At 33.5% G+C, this 22,442-nt stretch overlaps 1 protein-coding gene across 1 annotated transcript in view; it reads left to right on the forward strand.

Moving 5' to 3' along the window:
- The window catches only part of ABCC9 (ATP binding cassette subfamily C member 9), a 180,356-nt gene that overhangs the window by 98,164 nt on the left and 59,750 nt on the right, over window positions 1-22,442 (forward strand). The window contains exons 19-27 of the mRNA XM_044678314.1: window positions 633-734; window positions 2,624-2,708; window positions 4,391-4,471; window positions 15,742-15,879; window positions 16,015-16,140; window positions 18,750-18,846; window positions 20,414-20,643; window positions 21,413-21,561; window positions 21,762-21,831. Coding sequence (XP_044534249.1) covers window positions 633-734; window positions 2,624-2,708; window positions 4,391-4,471; window positions 15,742-15,879; window positions 16,015-16,140; window positions 18,750-18,846; window positions 20,414-20,643; window positions 21,413-21,561; window positions 21,762-21,831 — 1,078 coding nt within the window. The remainder of the gene's footprint in view (window positions 1-632; window positions 735-2,623; window positions 2,709-4,390; window positions 4,472-15,741; window positions 15,880-16,014; window positions 16,141-18,749; window positions 18,847-20,413; window positions 20,644-21,412; window positions 21,562-21,761; window positions 21,832-22,442) is intronic.

The following is a 22,442-nucleotide window of genomic DNA, read 5'->3' on the forward strand; positions in this document are numbered from 1 at the left end:
CAGCTGGGAAATGTCTGAGGCCAGATTTTAACCTAGGACCTCCCATCTCTAGGCCTGGCTCTCAATCCACTGAGCTATCCAGTTGCCCCCTAAAATGTGCTTTTAAAATATGACTAAGCCACAAAACATATCAATCACTTATGGTGCTATTGGAAGTCTGACCTTTTTTTAAGGATCAGCAGAACCAAAAAAAAAAATCAATGCTTGGAGACAGTGGCTTAAATAGAATAGTAAAGATATGTAACTATGCAGGATAGTTCATGACTATTATATTTAATGATTTCTAAACTGCATGTATAGTTGCATTAATCCTGAAAACTCAGTTTGTGACTTTATATTTTAAATTGTAATTTCCTATAATTTAGACATTTAGAGCTTAAAAGTTTACATTCAAATGTTTTTCTACACACAAAAAAATGCACCTCATTTTCTTTTTGATCAAATGCTAGCCTTTTTAGATTAGGTATTAACAACAGTTAATTAAGAAGATTGGTGGATTTTGAAAATATCCCCTTAAGGTCCTTTTTGTTTCTGTTTTTAAACCTTTTGACTTTCAGCTACAAGTGAAAAAAAAATGCACTTTCTTTGTATCACTCCACCATTTTTATTTGCTTGTTTTTCCAATTTTGCAGCAGGAACAGATATTCTGTGGCCTATGCAGCTCAGAAGCCCTGGCTATTGAATGCTACAGTTGAGGAAAATATTACCTTTGGGAGCCCTTTCAATAAGCAAAGGTGATTATGAATTAATCATAAATATTAATCAAAATCCAAAAAATGCATTATTTTTAATTATTGTGATTATTTTTCAAATGACAGATCCCCATTTCCTTGCTTTTCCTTTCCATGACATACCACCAAGATAAAGGGGGTTGCCATGTGAAAAATAGGATTCAATGGAAAGCCTGTTATCCTTAACTATTTGGACTTGTCTTCATATGGACATATGTATGAATGAACACATGCATATAGATATGAGAGTGTGTATTCATTTCATGTTGTAGAGGGCAGTAGGGAAAAGAAAAGAAAGAGGGAATTAGAAGGGGAAGATGACTGAGGTGGAGTAGAAGTATAATTATGGGACTGAGGGGAAAGATTCCAGGCACTGGGAGTGAGAAGGTATGCCCACACTTGTTTAGCCACCACTTTGTGGCTTGTTTGTTATTCTGAGATCAGGTTTCCATCATTATTCTTATTTTGCAGAACAGTTAACTTCATGAAGTGGAGGGAAAAAGAGAGAGCTTGATCTTAATCTTAAAGAATAGGAAGTAATTTTATAAGAAGATAGAGGATGGGCATTCTAAGAAGTTGGAACTATCTAAAAAGTGAAGACTACCCAAGACCCAAGAATCGTTCAGGCCATAGTGTGGTCCTGATTTTCCTATTCCTATCATATTCCATCATTCTCCTTGTCCTCTAAGCTAAAAAAATTAATCATCCATGATTCTTCCTTTCCTTTTCCTCCTAAGATTCACATCTGACTTGATTAGATAGTTTGTATAAGGGAAGTAAAATGCTGTAAAGGAAGAGAGAGGCCAAATTGTGGAGGATTTTGAATGCCAGATTGATCTCTCTGTGTTTTAACCTATAAGCAGTGGCATATATTTTCAAGTTTTGATCATAGCAATTTTTCAGGAAAATTAGTTTTATGGTAGTATGTAGAAATTAATGGAAATGGGAGAGGAATACTTGGGACATGGAGACAAGTTATCCCACAGCTTTTGGTGAAATGATAATGATTTCTAGGGCAGTATGATGACAATGGGAACAGAAAACAAGTTATAGGAACAAGAAATGTTTTAAAGGAATGTTTGATAAGATCTAGTGAAGTCAAGAATGATTTTTACGATTCCAAAACTAAAGGCACATGAAAGAAAAAGGAAAGTCAAGGAGAAGAGCTTATTTAATTGGTATAGTTTTTAAATATGGAAAATTTACAGACATCCAAATGATTTGATACATTCAGTAAATTTTAAGTTTGGAAGTTGGGAGAGTATATAGGACTGAATATTCTGATTTTTGTATCACCCACATGAAAGTAATAGTCAAGGGAGGGGGAATAAACATTTATTAAGAGTATAGAATATGCCAAGCACTGTGCTAAGTGCTTTACAAATAGTTTCTTATTTGATCTTCAGAATAACCATAGAATTAGATACTATTGTAATCCTCTTTTTACATTTGAAGAAACTGAGGCAGAAGATAGTTAAGTGACTTACCCAGAGTCACACAGTTATTAAGGGTCTAAAGCTAGATTTGAACTCAGATCTTCCTGACTTTAAGTTTAACACTGTCCATTGAGCTTCCTAGCTGCCTCTGACATTGAAGTCTTGAGAGGTGATAAACTCTTAAGAGGGAAAGAGTATGGAGAGAAAAGAGCCTAATGATTAGCTGTCTCATCTGACCACAAATTTAAGAGATTTTCTGTATTTCATCTAAAGTATAGGCAGCCCTTAAAAAGCACGAGATTTGCACTAACATTTGTAAGTCACACTACATTACCATGATATTGTCTAGTTTTGTCAGCTCAAGATAAGTAGGACTGTAGCATATAGCTACCAATGTTCCAGAGCTGAGGTCCTGAGCCGTAGAACCCAGGTCTAAAATTGCTCTTTTCTCTGAAGGTACAAAGCTGTCACCGATGCCTGTTCTCTTCAGCCAGATATTGACTTGTTACCATTTGGAGATCAAACTGAAATTGGAGAAAGGGTAAGGTAAAAATTAGATCATCTACAGTTTATTTAAATAAAAGACAAATATGGAGAAGAGCTTTGGATTTTTCTCATTAACTTCCCATGAAGTATAACCATAGTTCATAGCCTAAGTGGTATGTATTTCACTAATCCTAGTAACAGGACTGCAAATGGTGTCTAATGCTGTCCACCCTGGGCAGTGGATATAATTGATCTCTCATGGCTATTAGACTAAGAAGTCCTCCAATCCTAGTCACCATAAATACTTAAGGAAATGTCCCAAGACTTTTTCTTTTATACACTACCCCACTCCTCAAAATGTAATTCTGTTTCAGAAAGGCTATCTCTTATGGGATTATTGAAATGATTTTAGGAGTCTAAGGTCACTCAGGATGATCAAGTTGGTGATAGGAACAGTTGGTGTCCTATTGCTATAGAATTCTGAGTATACACTACAAATATCCTGGGATAGAGGAATTCAGAGGAGTCCTTGGTAGGAACACCAGACAATAGTTGTCAGGGTAAGATTAAATGTTCTTTGAATATCTCCAGAACAATTTTATTCATCCTATCTAGTTATTCTCAAGGTAGAGTGTCTATAATAGCCCCAGTCATTGTCTTGCATGATAGCAAAAACACAATTTGGCAGGAAACTGATGTTCAATACTTGATTGAATTAAAAGCAGTATTTATTCCAGTGGAATTGCATGTTGGCTATGGGAAGGGGGTGGGAGGAAGGGAGAGGAAGAACATGAATCATGTAACCATGGAAAAATATTCTAAGTTAATTAATTAAATAAAAATTTAAAAATAGTGTTTATTAAGTGGTTTTGTTAACTGTGTGTCATTTGCACATCAAGATTATTACCTATAACTTTTACTTTGCAACCCTAGAGTCTAATGTATCTCCTCTGATAGATTGTCCTTTTTTCACTAGGAAAAAATTGCTTTAGACCTATCTCCTAATATTCAAGCAAAATTGGAAATATCTCTACATCCTGAAACTATTGCTATTTGACTACAAGAAAGCATGTTGCCACATAGGGGATCTTGCTGAGATAATAACTTGTAACAAATCAAAATAAAGAATCAGTTGGTAATTTTAGGAGGGAAAAGAAACATAATCATAAGTAACAATTGCTATTTTATGGTTTCTTTTTATAAATAATAATTTATATTACATATAGAAAATATATTATAAATAATAATTAAACAGCCACATATTAAATTAATTAAAATTTTGGTCATTAGAGTTATCATCTTATGAATGTACCACCAACATTAATTAGAGATAGATAAGTGATGAAGTGTATAAAGTATATTAGAGGCAGAATTATGGCTTCAGATGTTTACAAGTGGTATGACCCTGGATAAGTAACTTAACCTCTACTTGCCTTAGTTTCCTCAATTGTAAAAGGAGGAAAAGAATAGCACCTCCCTCACAAGGTTGTGTGAATTTAAATGAAATCAAATGCTTTAACAGTGCCTAATATATAGTAGGTAATGTATAAATGCTTATTCTTTCTCTCTTCCCTTCCTCTTAGAAATGATTTAAATTTTAAGGATTAAAAATGACCAAATTTCTAATATTAAGAAGGATAGTTGTGTTTAAAAGTAGTTTTGACTTTATGGGTTGTCATACGCAAATCATTTTCTTTACTCAAATGACTGATATTTATGATCTGTTGTGTTTATTAGGGGATTAATTTAAGTGGAGGGCAAAGACAAAGAATCTGTGTAGCCCGAGCTCTCTATCAAAACACCAACATTGTCTTCTTGGTAAGAATATTTCTTTTGCTTTCATATTTTTTTATCTTAAAGAAGTAGACATTTTAAGACCAAGAAAAGTGTTTATTTAGCAAAGAAAGCATAGGTTAAATTTATTGTCTTATAAAACACAGCATTAGGTTAGACAGAGAGGACGCTGAAGAATAACAGATGACGTAATGCCCAACACTACCTACACAACATAATAGGGTATTGCTAAGTGGCTCAGGTTGTCCTCCCAGACATCTGAGAGGTCCAATGAATTGCCGAAGGTTGACTAGATTATAGTGATACATCAGGAAGGATTTAAATACTAGAATTCAATTTCAACTGCCACAATTACAATTTAATAAATATTTTTAAAAGAATTATTCCTATAGGTCTCCCTGACCCTAGATCCAACATACTACCCACTGTGCTACCCAGTTGCCCTTGTGATTCATAGAAATACTGAACATTTTCAGGATTTAATTTCATTTCTTCCTACCTTATTGATATTATCAACAGTCTCAGTTTTCTTTGCTGATTATTATTTTTTAAAATTTAAACCATTATATCATTTGCAAATAGCTATTCTGTCTCTTATTTGCTAATGTGGTTGCCTTTAACTTCTTTACTTGTCATACTTATTATTGTTGGCACTTCTAAAACTATTTTACATAACACTGAGGTAAAGAGATCTCCTTGTTTTGGCCCTACATTTATTGGGAAAGCCTCTAAGATTTCTCCATTGCAAAAAGTGATAGAGTTTGCTTTTAGATACATTATTTTTATTATTATTAAACAGACACATCTTAGATAAACAGGAAATTCCTATAGTATCTATAAGAATATCTTCACTCTCATTAAAAAAAGAACCACACACAATACTTTTAAATTGTTGCTATTTTATTAGTAGATTTTTTCTTTTTTGCTTACTTGTTTATTTGTTTTTTAAATGAATGACTTATCAGCCTTCTGGCTATAGAGATGTAGATGGTCAGATAACCACCTTTGATTTAAGCCATTTTAACTTAAAATATTTTTAAACTAGTGTATTCCAAAAAGGACTAAGTTTTACCCTGAGATAAAGCAAGTATTTGAACCAAGAGAAGGTTTTTCATCATGTCCTTTGCATCTGGTGCTAAATGTTTGTTTTAGGGACAAGAAAAGTAGTTTCACTTAATGAAACCTATCTAGAAGGGCATTGTTTTGGATAGCATTAGTTATGAGTGTTTAAAGTAGATTTGTGGAATAAAACAATTGACATTTTTATGTTAGTACAGTTTAAATATTTTTAAATGGATCTATACATCTATCTTTCTAGTTTGTGTGTCTAGCAAAAAATGAAAAATATTTTTTGTCAGATTCTACTTCTACATTATGTGATTTTTGGTTGCTTTGCTTATAAAAAAGATTGCTTAGTCTAATTATTTTCCTGATGTCGAACCATCTTTATAGTCATATAATTCCATTTTTGTCATAATAAATAATTTTTGGATATGTTACTATAGCCTTTTGCTAGGATATTTTTTAATATTTCCTCAGCAATATAAGAAGTATAGCTGCCTTATGGAAGGGGTTTGCTAAAATGTTCACTTTCCTCAATTATTAAGAATAATTTTGTAACATTGGTACTTATTCCTCTTAAATGTTTGACTGAATTAATTTGTAAGTCCATCTGGATGTGCAAAAAAATGGCCCTTTGAAGTAGTTTTCTTGATGGCTTGTTTAATATTACTTTCTGAGACCTGGTCAGCAAACCTACCTGATTTCCCTTCAGGTATTGCACCAGGCAGGCTATTGGCAGGATTTAGTACATATACAAATAAGTATAATACAAGATCAGATGTGCTGAGGGCAAAGAAAAAGTTCAGCAAGCGTTCGAGGGAAATTTTTGGAAGAAGAGTTCACTTTCAATTTGAGTGCTCAGAAAAGACTTCATGGATCATAGGATCATCAATACGGTGCTGGAAAGGACTTAAAAAACCACCTAGTTGAGATTCCTCATTTTACACATGAGGAAACTATGTTCTGGGAAGTTAAATGATGGACCTAAGGTAATAAGGAATAGTCTGTCAAGTGAGAGAGGTGAGACTTAACCTACGTTCTCTGACACTGGAGTCAGCATGAGGAGTCAGTCAGTATCTGAGCTATATATATTTTTAAATTTAATTTAGTTTTATTTTAAATTTTATTATTTTTATTAATTAAAAATATTTTTCCATGGTTACATGATTCATGTTCTTTCCCTTCCCTCCTCCCACCTGCCTCCCATAGCCAACACACAGTTCCACTGGGTTTTATGTGTCATTGATCAAGACCTAATTCCATATTATTGACATTTGCACTAAGGTGATCATTTAGTGTCTATGTCCCCAATCATATCCCCTATTGACCCATGTGGTCAAGCAGCTGTTTTTCTTCTGTGCTTATGCTCTGAGCTATATCTTTAAGAAAACAAAGGATTTCAATAGTTGCTGAGGAAGGAAAAGTCTTTTCCAAGCATCAGCCATGACCTACTAAAGTATACAGATGCAGACAACAACAGGGGAAAAAAATCAGTAACAATAGGTTGTCCAGTATGTCTGGAATTTAACTTTTTGTGACTCTGTGTTCCCATTTGGGGTTTTCTTGGCAAAGAGAGTGGTTTGCTATTTCCTTTTTTCATATATTTTACAGATAAAGATATTTAGGCAAGGTTCAGTGACTTGCCCAAGGTCAGCAGATTGTCTGAGGCTAGATTTGAACTCAGGTTTTCCTGACTCCAGGAGCTACACAGTATCCACTGTACCATTGAGCTACACTTGTAGGAGAATAATCTCAAATATAGCTATGAAAATTGGTGGTTTTCTTGTTGCCCTAAGGGGTCAAGCTTTAAAGTTTACTTTTATCCCATAAGGCAGCAATTAGGGAACTTTCTGAAGGTTTTTAACTACAAGATTGAATTATTTTAATGACCTGAACATTACAGTTATCCCAGTGATAACATGAAAGATGGACTAAAGGATGGTGAGATTCCTGGCTGGGAAAACTATAATAGTCTATGCAGGGAGTGACAAGGAACTATGTTAGGATGGAAGCAGTGTAAAGGAAAAAAGGGAACAGATGTGAGAGGTTCTATGGGAATAGAATTGACAAAATTTGGTAACTGATTGGATGTTGGTAGTAAAGAAGAACACAAAGTCTAAGACTGACATTTTCAGCTGGAGTGACTGAAAGAATGATAGTGTTATCAAAAAACAGGGAATTGGGGCAGATCAGAGAAGGAAAAAAAATCACAGGTGACTAACTCCAGTTTTTCAGTGCCCTCTTCTCCTCTCAGACCTAAGAAAATTATTATATGTATATTGGATGACCATTGCATATATCTGTATTTTATGTGGTCTGCAAACAATTTTGCATTAATTTATCCTAAACTTTCATTTTCTTTTTTAATAGTTACATTAGTGTTGTGATTAATTAAGATTCTATATAGTTTTCAAACTGACTATTTATAAGTAGCCTTCTTCCATCTGATATTTTAGTAGTTTGGTTTTTTAACTCAAATGAATGATCAGAGACTTATTATTAAAATAAATCTAGTTTGTTTTGGCCCAATGTATCTGCCATGAATTATAATGTTAAACTTTGAGGTTTTCATCAATTATATTAATTATATTTCCCTTCTTCCTATCATTAAAATGCTTGATTACCATTCCCTTTCTATTTCACTGATTAAATTTATTGCTTAACAATGCCATAAATCATTATATAAATGAGTTTTAGTTTTTTTCAATAGTGTCATTGTGGACCATGTGATAATGGAGTTGAGAACACACCCTGGGATGCATATCTATCTAAATTGACATAGAACCATTGATGAGAATTCTCAGGCGTAATCATTTGTTCCACAAATGGATCAAGTAGTTCATATTTCACCATTTTCTTGATAAATATATCATGGGAAACTTTGTCAAAAACTTTGATATTTCCATACCTACAAATCTAATAAATGAATGAAACATGAAAAGAAAATATTTTCACCTGAGTTGTTCTTAGTCAACCCATAGTGACTCTTAGTGACCACCGTATTATTTTATAAATGCTTATAAATCAAGCTGTTTTAATAATCATTTCTAATATCCTCTTTCTGTGTAATTATGAATGTCAAGCTGACAGTCCAAGGTTCCTTACTTTCTCCATCAAAATTGAATCTACAATACAATAGATTTTTTTGGCAAATGAAGTTGTCAGTAAATTAAAACCAATATTTATCTAATGTTCTACTTTTCTAGAGCTGCACTCCTCTCATATGATTATTAAAGCTTGTCATGTAAAAGTTTTATAATTTTTAATAAGAAGCATTCTTATTTACTGTATCTGGCAAGGTGGTCTCCTCCAAAAATACGATTGCTATATATCACTTTTAGAAAAATCCTACCCTAAGTGGTACCCTTTATTCTACTTCTACTCTTTGGTTCATTAATTCCAAGCAATACGACTTGTGGTTCCAGATATTTGTTCTTATAAACATCTGACCTGGGTTCATTCTTTGAGATTTTTCACTAATAACAGAGCAATAAATGTCCTTACCCAGGGGCATTCCTGGAAACATAAATATTGTAGTTCATATCTTTCTAAGGGTCCTGCTTCCTTTTCTCCTCTTTCCCCTTTTACCTCAGCAAGTAATGAAGATCATAAAATAGTTGAAAAAAGAAAAGATTTATGAGTAACAGGAATTAGTCAATCAAACAATAGAAACAATCCCCCCCTTTCAATGCAATTCCTTCTCTGAGGTTCCAGAATTCTTTCTCCTAAGCAACAGTCCTACCAAAGATTTAATTATTCAATAAACATTTACTAAATGTTTTAAAGTTAAATGTTATTATTCCATGCACTGTGCTAAATTCTGGAGACACAAAGAAATGTAGAAGATAGGCTTTGTTCTCAAGGATCTCACGGTCTAATAAGAGAGACAATAAGCAAAAAACAATCCAAGATATGGACAATGATTAGGTGAGATATATCCTTGTGTTCATTGTCTCTTTTCTCAAGGATCTGCCTGTGTACTTTTTATTTGCTGCACTTAATTGTACCTCCTACTCTTTACATCCTCAGCCCCCACAGCTCTCAGAAAGCTCTCCCTCCACCTGAAGTCCTTCTTGTGTGGTAGCATAATTAGTAGTATTGCTCCTGTTCTAGCAATCATGCAAACAAGATGGAATTAAAGCAAATTTCCCCTAAGCTCCAGTATTTGAGTGCCAGGACCAAAGAATAGTCACAAGGACATAAGGCTAAACAGAAGACACAACTATGGCTCTAGAGCTTCTAGAAGAGATAGATGTCTTTTCTCCAGCTCACACAGATTTGTGTTAACGCTATAAGAGGCAAAAATGCATCCTGTTCTGAAATTTAATTCTTCTTGTTTACTCAAGGTAATAATATGCAGGGTACAAATATTGGATAAAATACCAAGATTGGAGTCAGGAAGACCCGAGCTCAAATGGGGCCTCAGGTGCTTACAAAGTGTGACCCAGGGCAAATATTTGCCTCAGTTCCCTCATTTATAAAATAGTTGAAGAAGGAAATGGGAAACCACTTGAAGTATCTTTGCCAAGAAAACCCCAAATGGGGTCAGGAAGAATTGGATGTGACTGAACAATTAAATATACAGGGGGAGGAACATGAACTCTGTCGTTCTGAAGATCTGAGCTTGAATATTATTTCTGCAACTTAATATCTATGTTAAGAATGTTAATTTCCCTCCAAACACCTCAGTTTTCTCATCTTTAAAATGAAGAGGCTGGACTATGATGGTTTTAAGAACCCTTAACTATTTTAAATCTTTGGTCCTAAATTCAGCGTAGCAAATGTCACCCAAGTCTTTGTATGTTAAAAGTTACGGCTCCTATTATACACAGCTTTATCTTCTGTATGCAATCATCAGTCATTTACATTTGGTCATCCTCCTCACCATTACTGTTAAAGTTTTTAAAAAATAATAAACTCTAATCACCATATTACAGTATTATGGTAATATAACTGTAATATGTTAAAAATGCCCAGCAAAACAGACTTGTTCTAGTAAGTTTTGAAATATCATCACATCTTTTTGTCATAAAATCTTTGTTTGTTGCTGTGCAAATTACCAACACTTTGACTTGTCAGAGGGAAAAAGGATAAGCCAGTTTGTAAGATGTAGAGCTGAAATAAGGTAAATGTTAAAGAACTGGCTTTCCAAAAAATGCATACACTAAATAATAATTTCCAAGATTAATCTGCATTATTAACATTTCTTCCATCATTTTCTTAAGTCTAGACAATCAGAAAGACAATAAGTTTCTCTCTGATTTGTAGCATTTTTCACTTTGGAAGGCATAAATACTCATATTAAAAATTTAGCAATTGGCTTTTGTTAGGAAGGATAAGCCAACTCCAGCACATCCCTAACTAGATGGATTATTAGAGGTCATCCAGTTCATAAAATTAGTTCACCTTCATTTTATAGATGAGGAAACTAATGCCCATGGAAGTGAAATTACTGGCCCAAGGTCACACAGACATCACAGGCAATTTTAGGGCCATGGTCCTGATTCTTCTCCACCAAGCTATTACTATTATACCTTTACAGCAACCCAGAGAAAACTAGACTATGAAAATTCAATTTAAATACATTTTACATTGCTTATTTACATGCATAGAATTTACCAGAATAATGGGGAGTACTCGGGGGGATTGTTTAGCCTCTTTACAAAAGGAAATATTTTCTTTTGCTCTTTTGGAGCCAGAAATAAGTCCTAAAGACATCTGGATTATAACTATGGTGGCTTCCTGAATTACTCAAAACCAGCATTTTCCTTCCGACTCAGTCTGAATAAACGCAGCTGCCCACATAACCTAGAAGTCTCTCTAACTGAATGGATCATTGAGATGTGTCCTCAGTAGTGAGAGTTCTACATCTGGATTATTTTTGTGGAAACTAAAGCTTAAAATGTGATTTTTAAAGAGTTTCATAATAACCAGTTTCACATTTTTATTACTGAATAATTCTGTTATCTCATAATAACCTTGGTGGTACTTCAGATTTTATATGTTAGTGGTGTCATCTCTATTAGTGAAATTTCAAATAAACAGACTGTTTTCTATTTTTGCAGAGTATGTTTTCCCTTTTTTCTAGAAAACATCTTGCTCACATGACATACTTATATATTTGCTGTTGGTTAGTCATTTTTCAGTCATGTCCAGCATTCCATGATCCCATTTGGGGTTTTCTTGGCAGAGATACTGGAGTGTTTTTTTCACGTCTTTCTCCAACTCATTTTACAGATGAGGAAATGGAGGCAAACAGAGTTAAGTGTCTTACCTAGGGTCACACAGCTACTCAGGCTCTGAGGCCAGATATGAACTCAGGAAGATGAGTCTTCTGTCTTGGTCCAGTGCTCTACCCATTGTGCCTCCTAGCTGCCTAATTTTATTTATTAGGGATTTATTTCTTAAAAGCAGCTGGGATATATCCTAAAATCAGTAGAGTGTTAACTAGACACATATGCAACAACACATAGTTTTAGATTCAGGATAATAACCTGGATGGGAGACCTAAACTTGGCAATTTCTTTAATTTTCCAAGAATGACCTTGAGTAAACCGTTGTTAGCTTAGAAGGAATGGAACCAAGCCTTCACTATAAGTCACCGAGTCAGACAGCATTTATTAAGTACTTTCTATGTGACAGCCCTTGTGCTAAGCATGGGAAAAGGCCAAAAAAAAAACAAAAAACAAAACCCAACCCTCATAATTCCTGCCCTGAAGGAGCTATTTTATTTAAAATGCAAAAAACCCTATATACATATTATATATATATATATACATATATATATATGATATTTGGAGAGCAATTTCAAAGATAAGCATTGGGGTGGGAGCCAATGGTGAGTATTAGGAGATGAGATTAGCAGTGGTGAATAGAGAGAGTTTGGGAGTCAGCCAGTGAAAAGACATGGAATGGAGAAGGTGGAATATTATGTCAGAAGAAAGGTGAGACTTTCATTGTCACCAGATCATAGAGTAGGAGGGAAGGATGTACGGTATAAAAGGACCAGAAAAGTAAGAAAGGTCCAGGTTGCAAAGGGTCTTGAAAGCCAAACAGGAATTTTATCTTTGAACCTAGAGTTAATAGGAAGCCATATGAGTTTATTGAGGAGGAGATGACATGGTCAGACCTTTGCTCTCAGGAAAATCATTTTGGCAGCTGAGTGAAGGATGATCTAGAGTGGGGAGAGACTTGTGGCTGGAAGGCCAATAAGAATATTGACTAAAGTTACAAAGGATTTGGTAAAAAATAGCAGCCATAAAACAAACCTGTTGAATATTTTAACAGGAAAATTAAGCAGTTACAGATGTCTGCTATATCTTAAAGAAAATCATTAACAAAGGAGGAAGGATTATAATACTTTTATAATTAATATAATTTTTCTTCTGCTTAGGAAGCACCCAAAAAGGGTTTACATTAGTGGTTTTTAGTAATAAGTCATTAATGGAATCCAAATGCATGTAAAGGCAAGTCCATCTTTTTGTAGATATCAGTAGCACCTCTAGTCATAATCTACAAGGCAGAATACAGGAATTGCATGAGGCACTGGCAGAAAAAAAAATCTGTAACATCCTATTATTCTTTTATGTGGTTACGGCACTCTTGTGTGAAAGTCTATAATTGATGAACTTTCTTTAAAATTTCCCAATTTACATATTCAAATGCTACATTGCTATGATTTTTAAAAATTGTGATATTACTAGTTTTTTGCATTGTCTCAATACATGAATGTGATACTTATGCAGTCAATTTTACTGTCTTTTATAGAAATTCAGTACTATTTCTCTATTTACACATATATTTTTCCTAATGAGTACTCTAAAAATCCTCAATCATCTAAGAGCATAAAACTCTACTTTTCCCAAGTCATTCACTTTAATCCTATTAAATTTCCTTATTTCCAACTGGGTAGTCTTCTTTATGTCTATTATTTAACTGCATAGAATTATTTCTCTGGGTCTGAAGTCATTGTTAAATATTTAATAACTGCTACCTTCGAATAGTTGAAGTTTTTATCATGTTAAGTATCATTTGTTATTTAAGAGTTTCATAGTGAATGAGAATATAAGACACAAATAATCTTCTTAGTTCTGCTGTTATCATAGCATATTACTTTAGGCATCTTCATTTATAAGTGGGAAGGATTTTACTATGAAGGAAGGAATATCAAAAGATTTGACCAGTTTGCTCCTCCTCTACCATTGTTTTTAGTACTTTCTGGAAGTTTAATGGAACTTTATGGCCATTTACATTTTAAATGGAAAGTTAAAATAGTTGCATTTGCTTATGCATCCCATATCAAAATTCAGTGAAAGATGTTAAATTGGGTGAAAGCATGATCTTCTCTGAGGCATCTTGAGGCAAGGATAGAATAGAAATTGATTGTTCCAACTCAACTAGTACTAAGGATTAAAGACTTTCTTTACTTAAAGACCATCTCTTCCTCATCCATTCCTAGAGGTAGGGAGCTTAAGTGGGCAAGCTGGGTGGTACACTAGATAGAGAGTGTGTCCTGGAGTCAAGAAGACTCATATTCCTGAGTTCAAATATGGCTTCAATGACGTATTAGTTTTGTGAACCTGGCAAGTCACATACCCTGTTTAACTCAGTTTCCTCATCTGTAAAATGAGTTGGAGAAGGAATAGCAAACTCTTCCAATATCTTTGCCAAGAACTTCCCAAATGGGGTCACAGAGAATTGGATACAACTTCAACATCCGAACAAGAGACTTAGAAACCAATTGGGAGCCTGTTGAAGGAAGGGAGCAGGTAGGGAAGGGAATAAGCATTATATAAAACATCTGCTGTTTCCCAGAACTGTACTAAGCACTTTACAAATATTTTCTCACTTCTTGACAACAACACTGTGAGATAGGTGCTATTATTATTATCCACATTCCACAGTTAAGGAAGTAATTTGCCTAGTAAGTATCTGAGGGCCAAATTTGAACTCATATTCCTTACTCCAATCCTAGTGTTTAATATTTCAGATGAAAGATTTTGAACTAGAATATTTATGTGAAAAGAGAGAAGAGGACAGATACAAGAAATTCCATGAAATATATATACATATATATATATATACACAAAAAGTATATGTGTATATAAATACTAACAAGGCTTGCTTAGATATAGGTATTGAGAGAAGGAAAAAAATTAAGGTGAACTTCAGAATTTGGATTTCAGTGATTTGAAGGATTTTGTTTCCCTTAATAGAATTATGGAAGTCTTGCTATGACATACATTTTGGGAAAATATAAGAGATTCTGTCTCGGATATGTTGAGTTTGAAATACCTGTACCTACCTATGTAGATAAAGTATTCTGCATAAAAATAACCAAACCTGTAGGAACTCTCCTTTTTAAAAGCTCATTTAAAAAAAAGGGAAGAGAAAAAGACACAGAGATTCTGTGTAGTGAGCATGCTTAATGAGCAGAAGAAAACTGATGGTTCAAGAATGGAGATAAACATAGAACAATCAGACAAGCAATGGAGAACCTAGAGAGGTGTTGCAAAATTCATGAAGGGAAGAAAGAGTGGTCAGGAAGAGGGGCTGGTCAATATTGTCAGAAGCATCAGAGGAGATAAGCAATGTGATAACTGAGGTGGGGAAATGTCATTGGATTTCACATTTAAAGAAGTATTTTTAACCTTAGAAATTGAAGTTTCAATTGAATGGTGGGATCACAATTTGTAAGGCAAGAATAAGAAATGAGAGGGAATGGAGGCAATGCAACGTGTAGAGAGGATTCTTTCTAAATATTTATCTGTAAAAGGTCAAAGAGATTTAGGACGAGATAAATGGCAGAGTCTAGTGAAAGTTATTTGAGGAAGGAGGAAATCTTTGTGTGTTCATAGGTGGTGAGAAGGATTAAGAGAAAAAGAAAAGAGTGAAAATGAGAGAAAAGGTAGGAATTATCAAGGAAGAATGCTTCAGGAACCCATGTGAATGCGTGGAATGAAGAACACAAATGAAGGCATTAGCCTTGATAAGGAAAAAAGGGCCAAATTCCATCATCAGAGAAAAGAGTAAAGGATAAGAGAACAGAGGATAATAAAGAAGAGTTTTAAGCTAATAAGAACCAATGTGTGAATACTTAAGAGACTATGTACATTTTGCAAATAATTTGAGGGAATAATACTATCCCATTAATTTTAGATAAAATTTTCAAAAGAGACAAAATTTTAAAACACCTTTCCTCTTCTTTCCTCTCACAATGCTGTTTGATTCAGGATGATCCATTCTCTGCATTGGACATTCATTTGAGTGATCATTTGATGCAGGAAGGGATTTTGAAATTTCTCCAAGAGGATAAGAGGACACTTGTTCTTGTGACCCACAAATTACAGTACTTGACACATGCTGACTGGGTAAGAGCTGGAAAGAGATCTTTAGTGATTGATACTCTCTAACTTGCACCTTGCACAATTAATGACTTGAAAATGTTTTCAGTGATTTTAAGAGTAAATATTATTAAATTTGTAATTTGTATAATCCATTTTTAGATCATAGCTATGAAGGATGGTAATGTTCTAAGGGAAGGAACTTTGAAGGATATTCAAAACAAAGATGTTGAACTTTATGAACACTGGAAAACACTTATGAATCGCCAAGACCAAGAATTAGAAAAGGTAATTGTAAATAGTCCTAAAATATCAAGATGGACTGGAGGGCATACTGATTAATCCTTGAAACTGTCTAAGGTAAATATCAACAATTTATGATTTTTAAAAATGGCATTGTACACATTAAAAAACCAATATTATAGTAATATTTATTTTAGTAATTAAGATAATAGTATGACTATGCAATAAAATTCTAATGAAATTATTTGAAATGGTGACAAAATACATGAAAAATATATAATTACATGTATATTTTATACAACGTACAAATGTATGTAATTTAAATTCAGTCTTCAAATGTTATTTGTATGATCTGGATTGTCTCTGCAGATAAGCCATTTTGCTATTTGACCTCTCTCTGTCTCTCTCTTCTCTTTTTTCATCAGTACAATAAGAATTTATTTAGATCTCATGACATTTCTTAGGCAAAGAATCATGGATGAGAGCCAAAATGACTTTGAAAGAAAGGAATGAAGGTGGACCAAGGAAATAATTATAGAGTGTTCAATTATAAGTTGACTGAGAGGATAGAGAAACTGGAGACCAGAGGAGGGGGAAAAAAGTAATGTTCTATGTAACCCAAATTAAAGAATTTGCAAGTTGAAATTGTTCTTCTATGATGACTAGCTATGACTAAGTTATCCGAGTTCCTAAAAGAGATTGCTGAGAAATTTGAAAAAAGAGAATAAATATATGGACCACAACAAGAAAAATGAAAGTATTCTTTTTTTAGAGCTCATATTGTTTCTATTGATTCCTCTAAAGATCCTAAGGCAGAAAGGGAGAATTCTCATAGGGAAAAAAGATACATTTTGAATATTTGAAGAGACTAGAACAAATCTCAGAACCATTCAAATGATTTTTCCTATCAAAACAAGATTTAAAGGAACAGTCAGCAAGTGCCCACTTAGGGATTCTGTTGGGAGAACCTTGATTATATGCTTATTGGGGATGACTCCAAGAGACATTTTTATAGGATTTAGATGCCAGGGAAAAAAGAGTATGACGAAAGCTTTAGGAGAGGGGCAATTTATGGTTTACTTTGGAAGAAATATCTAGGAAAAAATGAGAATATTGGCCAGATTTTATAACAAAAGCATTACACAGGCCAGGAGTAATGTCAATTTAAATGTATTTAGATATGATGGAAAGACATATACCTAAATACATATGGATCTGGGGAGAGAATAAAATATGGACTGATATATACTTAAATTCTTCACATATGAAAAGCATGGTAATGACAATGTATTAGGTATAGAACAATGAATCTTTTTAAAAACAAAATAATTTTTCTATTACTTGTTTTATGGCAAGAAATAACAATTACACAGTATCAGAGAAAAATGGTTTGGATGAGAAAGAACATAGGGCAGGAGAGAAATGAAATTGATCTATTGCAAGGCCTTATAGGTTAAGGGCTCACAGATGTACAAGGAGAAAAGAGTTTATTAAAGGGTTTGGGAATGTGAATGAGAAGGGACTTGAAAGAGTAAAAAGGAAAGGAGTAGAAGAGACAAAAAGGATTAGAGATTTTTGAGCCTGATTTATTAAACATTATTCAAGTATAGTTCTAATTTTAATACTATGTTTTTATAAAACTATAGTTTCATAAAACTTCTTTATAAAAAAATTAGTATGAACAATAGTATAGATCATGTTCTAACAAGATTTGTTCACATTTTCACATCAGTTTGTATTTTCTTGGCTCAGTAATTTAATACATACTTTTCTTTACTATATGCCAATGAGGTAAAACTTTTTCTAATGGATGGAAAGGGTTCCAGCAATCAATTACTACATTTATTAAATACCTATTATTTGCTGAGAGCTGCACTTTTTCAAGAGGGATTCAGAGACTAAAGTAAAAGAGTCCTTGCCCTCTCTTAAGGAGGACAACATAATTGTAGTAAAATTATGGAAAATTACAAGGTAAAAGAAGAGGATATGAAGACACTAGAAAGTGGGGGTCCAAGAAAGGCTTCATGCAAGCCAGAGATTTCTAAATCAAGATGGCCATCAATCAGTGATTGCCTTAGATAATGCTAACCCACTAGAGTAGGAGTCTTGTCCCCTTTCTACCTTTCCAGTTTCCATATACCTTATTCCCTTCAACATACCCTGTGATACAATGATGGTGGCCTCTTTACTGTTCCTTGAACATGGCACTGATTGTTTTTCACTGGTTGTCTTTCATTCCTGGAAATGTGTCCCTTTCCATTTCAGTTCTCTTCTTGGAATTTTCAGGAAAAATCCAAGTTCTGCAAAAAGCCTGTTGTATGCCTCCTTAACCTTAGGACCTTCTCTCTCAGACTTTCTCTTATTTATTCTTTGTATATCATGTGTGTACATAGTTACATTGATGTTATTTTTATTTTTTTCTTTGTATCCCCAGAACATAGTACAGTGCCTGGTAACATAGGCATTTAATTAACACTAACTGCTGGATAGTTGAATTTAAAGATCTGAGTTTGAATCTTAGCTCTCCTATTTCCTATTTCTGTGACTGCGGTCTGGTCAGTTAACCTCTCTAGAATCAATTTCTTTCTAAAATAAAGGTGTCTTTTGGCTCTAAGTCTTAAGATCCTCAAGTTATTGTACAATGTTAATCATAGGATATGGAAGCTGACCAAACAACCTTGGAAAGAAAAACTCTCAGAAGAGCTATGTATTCAAGAGAAGCCAAAGCACAAATGGAAGATGAAGATGAAGGTAGATCATTTCTTAAAATAGCTTTTATAAATACAACATTGGCATTGGAAATTTTATTTTTTTTTAACCATTGAGTTATGTGTATACTTTGGGTCTGATGAACAAGGTAGAAATGTAGGGATGTTTTAGAGAAAAAGATATTAGGTCTAATGGGAATTATTGTAGGAAATAATGAAATCTGAGGAATAGAGTGTGAAACAATAAACAAACGTTTATTGGTCATTCATATGATGCCTCTCATACTATTATACTTGTGGGTGTGACAGTTGTTAAGAAAAGGTAGTGTGGAAATGGAACAAGAGTTAGACAGGGAAATCTGAATTTTTTCCATAATAATATATAATCATGTTACTAATAAGCTGTTGATTGTTATACAAATTCAGTCAAAAGATGCTAGAGGGCAGTTAATGCTTTTGAAATAAACAAGAGTAAAGATGTAGGTTAAAATGTTTCTATTTTGATCATAACAATATAGTTTTGTGAGGTTCTCATGACAAATTCAGAAATAATGGGTCCAAGAATTAGGAAACTATTTCGTTGTAATTTTCTGGACCTTATAAAAGTAGATTGGGAAAGAGGTTTCTTAGAAATTTTAAGAAACAAGATGAAATATTTAGATTCCTTTGATATTTCTTGACAAGAAATTTATAACATAAACCACTTAAGAAGTCTGTGAGGTAAATATGCAAGGATATTTAATTTGTTTTCTATGCTATTTTCATATATGGCTAAATTTAAGTAAGCCAAATGAAAAGACAAGATTGTTACAATTATAAATACAAGGAAAAACAGCAACCACAAAACATTTTATTTGACCACTTAAATAATAGATAATAACTAAACAACAGATAAAAACTATTCAGAATTATTTACTTAAATTTCTTTGGGATATTTAGTCTTTATATATTTTGGAAAGTTGTGAATTGACTTCTAAACTGATTCATTAATTTTGAGTTCTCAAGTAATTACATATTTTAAATATTCAATATTATCTACCTGTGGACTTGCAGATTATTAGCAAGTACTATTCATCTACTATGAATATGCACACACAAACGTAGAGATCCTGTTTCCTAAGAAAAAGGAATTAAATACACCTTATAGAAATTAATTCTTATATAAATTTTATATGTAGTATGTGTTATATACATAAATTTTATACATGAATTTATATCTACATTATACAGCAAATAAAAGACAAATCCAGGCTAAAAAGTATTGACCAGTGGGAATTTTTGAAAACTATAGACCAAGGTATTGGTAGAGTATTTCTTCAAGTTTTTGATTATCACTAATTTTGGATGCAACATATCTACGATGTTGATAAATGTGGGAAAGGAAAAATTTTTAAAAACCTTAACAGTCTGGTAGCCTTTTTTTAACCCAAGGCAAGGTACTTTGGAAGATTTTCATCAATTTAAGATTTGGCTCCTGCTCAGAAGAACTGCTTTAAAATAATTTTAGCTGTGTTTTTCAATACTTCTTGTGTTTTAAAATAAATGAAGGAAAATGAACTGTACTTATACTCCTTAACAACATGAAGTTTTATCAAATTTTTGGTATGCAGAGGAAGAAGAGGAAGAAGATGAAGATGATAACATGTCCACAGTCTTGAGGCTCAGGACTAAAATGCCATGGAAGACTTGCTGGAGATACCTGACTTCTGGAGGATTCTTCTTCCTTTTCTTGATGATTTTTTCCAAGCTCCTGAAGCATTCAGTTATTGTAGCCATAGACTACTGGCTAGCTACATGGACATCTGACCTTAATGGAAAGGATAATATAAGTGGTTATCAGGTAGAAAAAATTTTTCAAAAATCACTAAACAAAATATTGGGAGGAACGCATCAATCTCCTACTACTAGGCTATAATCATATCTTGGAATCAAGTCTTCCTACAAAGATTCCTTTTAGTCCAAATTAGAGTTTCACATGCTAGAGACCATGCTATAATGACAAGGTAGCACTTAGCACAGTGCCTCACACACAGTAAGCACTTTATAATGTTTATTGATTAACGAGAAAAGTGAGATTATTCTTCCTTTCTGAATTCAACCATTCCCTTGCCCTGTTAAAATCTGCCCTTACTGACCCCCATAACTTTATATGGTATTAAATTTGATAATCACTATAAGAGAGTTTCTTTTGCTTCTTGTGTATATGTTCTTTGGAAATAAGCCTAAATGTAATTACTTAGTGAAAATTAAAATTTGGTAGTTAATGCCTTGATGAAAGCCAGATATAAAAATTAGAATCTCCTTCAATTTAAACAGTTAGTATGGAATAATGGGTGGGAAGGATCATTTTGGTGCCTGAGGGAGAATTCTCAAATCCCTCAATCTAGCCCAATTTTCCTTTAGAAAAATGGAGGAAGGATAAGCTAGAAGCCAAAGAAGAAACGATGAAAAGGACATTGTGCATCCTTTTTAAAATTCACAAAGTCTTTAAAATTTAGACGTATCTTTTGTGTCTTTGACTTGAAATTTTTAACAATAGGAATCTTATTTTGTTTCTAATAATCAGTGCATGCTTTTTGTTTATTTTTGGTGTTTTTTTTTCCTTCTAGTCTTATTATGTGGCTGGATTTAGTATACTTTGTGGAACAGGTATTTTCCTTTGCCTTGTTACATCTCTCACTGTAGAGTGGATGGGCCTCACAGCTGCCAAAAATCTTCACCACAACCTCCTCAATAAGATCATTCTTGGGCCAATCAGGTAAGGAAATGTCATTACACCAAAACAAACAAAAAATTTCATTACATATATTTTGGTAGCATAGTGAAAAAGGCTTTCTGTAGTTCCTTAGAATTAATGCTAGAGATCATTCAAAAAGTCTGAGGACTATGCAAAGAAAGCAAGGAAAGCTTAGGCCCTTCATCTTTAAATATTTAATATATGATTTGTTTATTCTGTAGGTTCTTTGATACAACACCCTTGGGGCTAATCCTCAATCGTTTTTCAGCTGACACAAATATCATTGACCAGGTGAGCATATCACTTTTTGTCTTCGTTTGGGTAAGATCTTGATACTTAATTCTTCACTAAATTTATACTCTAATATTTCATCTTGGAAGGAAGATGACTTAATTTTCCCATCTTAGATTTCCTTGAATTTCCTTATTTGCATTTATATTTTATCTCTCCTCTCCAAAAATAAGAGAATAAAATTTCCTTGAGGGCAGAGCGCATATCACTGTAAGTCCACACATAGTACAAAGTCTTATGTATAGTAGATGCTTAATAAATGCTTTGGGAACGAATGAATTAATGGGTTCTTAAAGTCTATGTACCTAGATGTGATTGTGTCCTAGCATGTAGATCATGAACAAAAGGGGCCATTGATCTCTTCTAGAAGTTCTCATTAAGTCTCAGTTCTTTAACCAAAGGACTCCAAAGATGTTGCTGATATTCCAGTGTACCAGAAGAAATGGAATGCCAGAAATACTCTGTTTAGTCTAGATCCACTATGGCTTTCTAGTGAGGTCTTTGATCTGGCCCAGAGTAAAAGGAAAACCAGTATAAAATGATGGCTACCTACTCTTGCCATTACTCTCATGAGAATTCAGAGAAGGGATAAGGGAAGGTTCTCTACTAAA

The sequence above is a fragment of the Gracilinanus agilis genome, chromosome 5 (genome assembly GCF_016433145.1).
Source record: "Gracilinanus agilis isolate LMUSP501 chromosome 5, AgileGrace, whole genome shotgun sequence".
Taxonomy (NCBI): Eukaryota; Metazoa; Chordata; class Mammalia; order Didelphimorphia; family Didelphidae; genus Gracilinanus; species Gracilinanus agilis.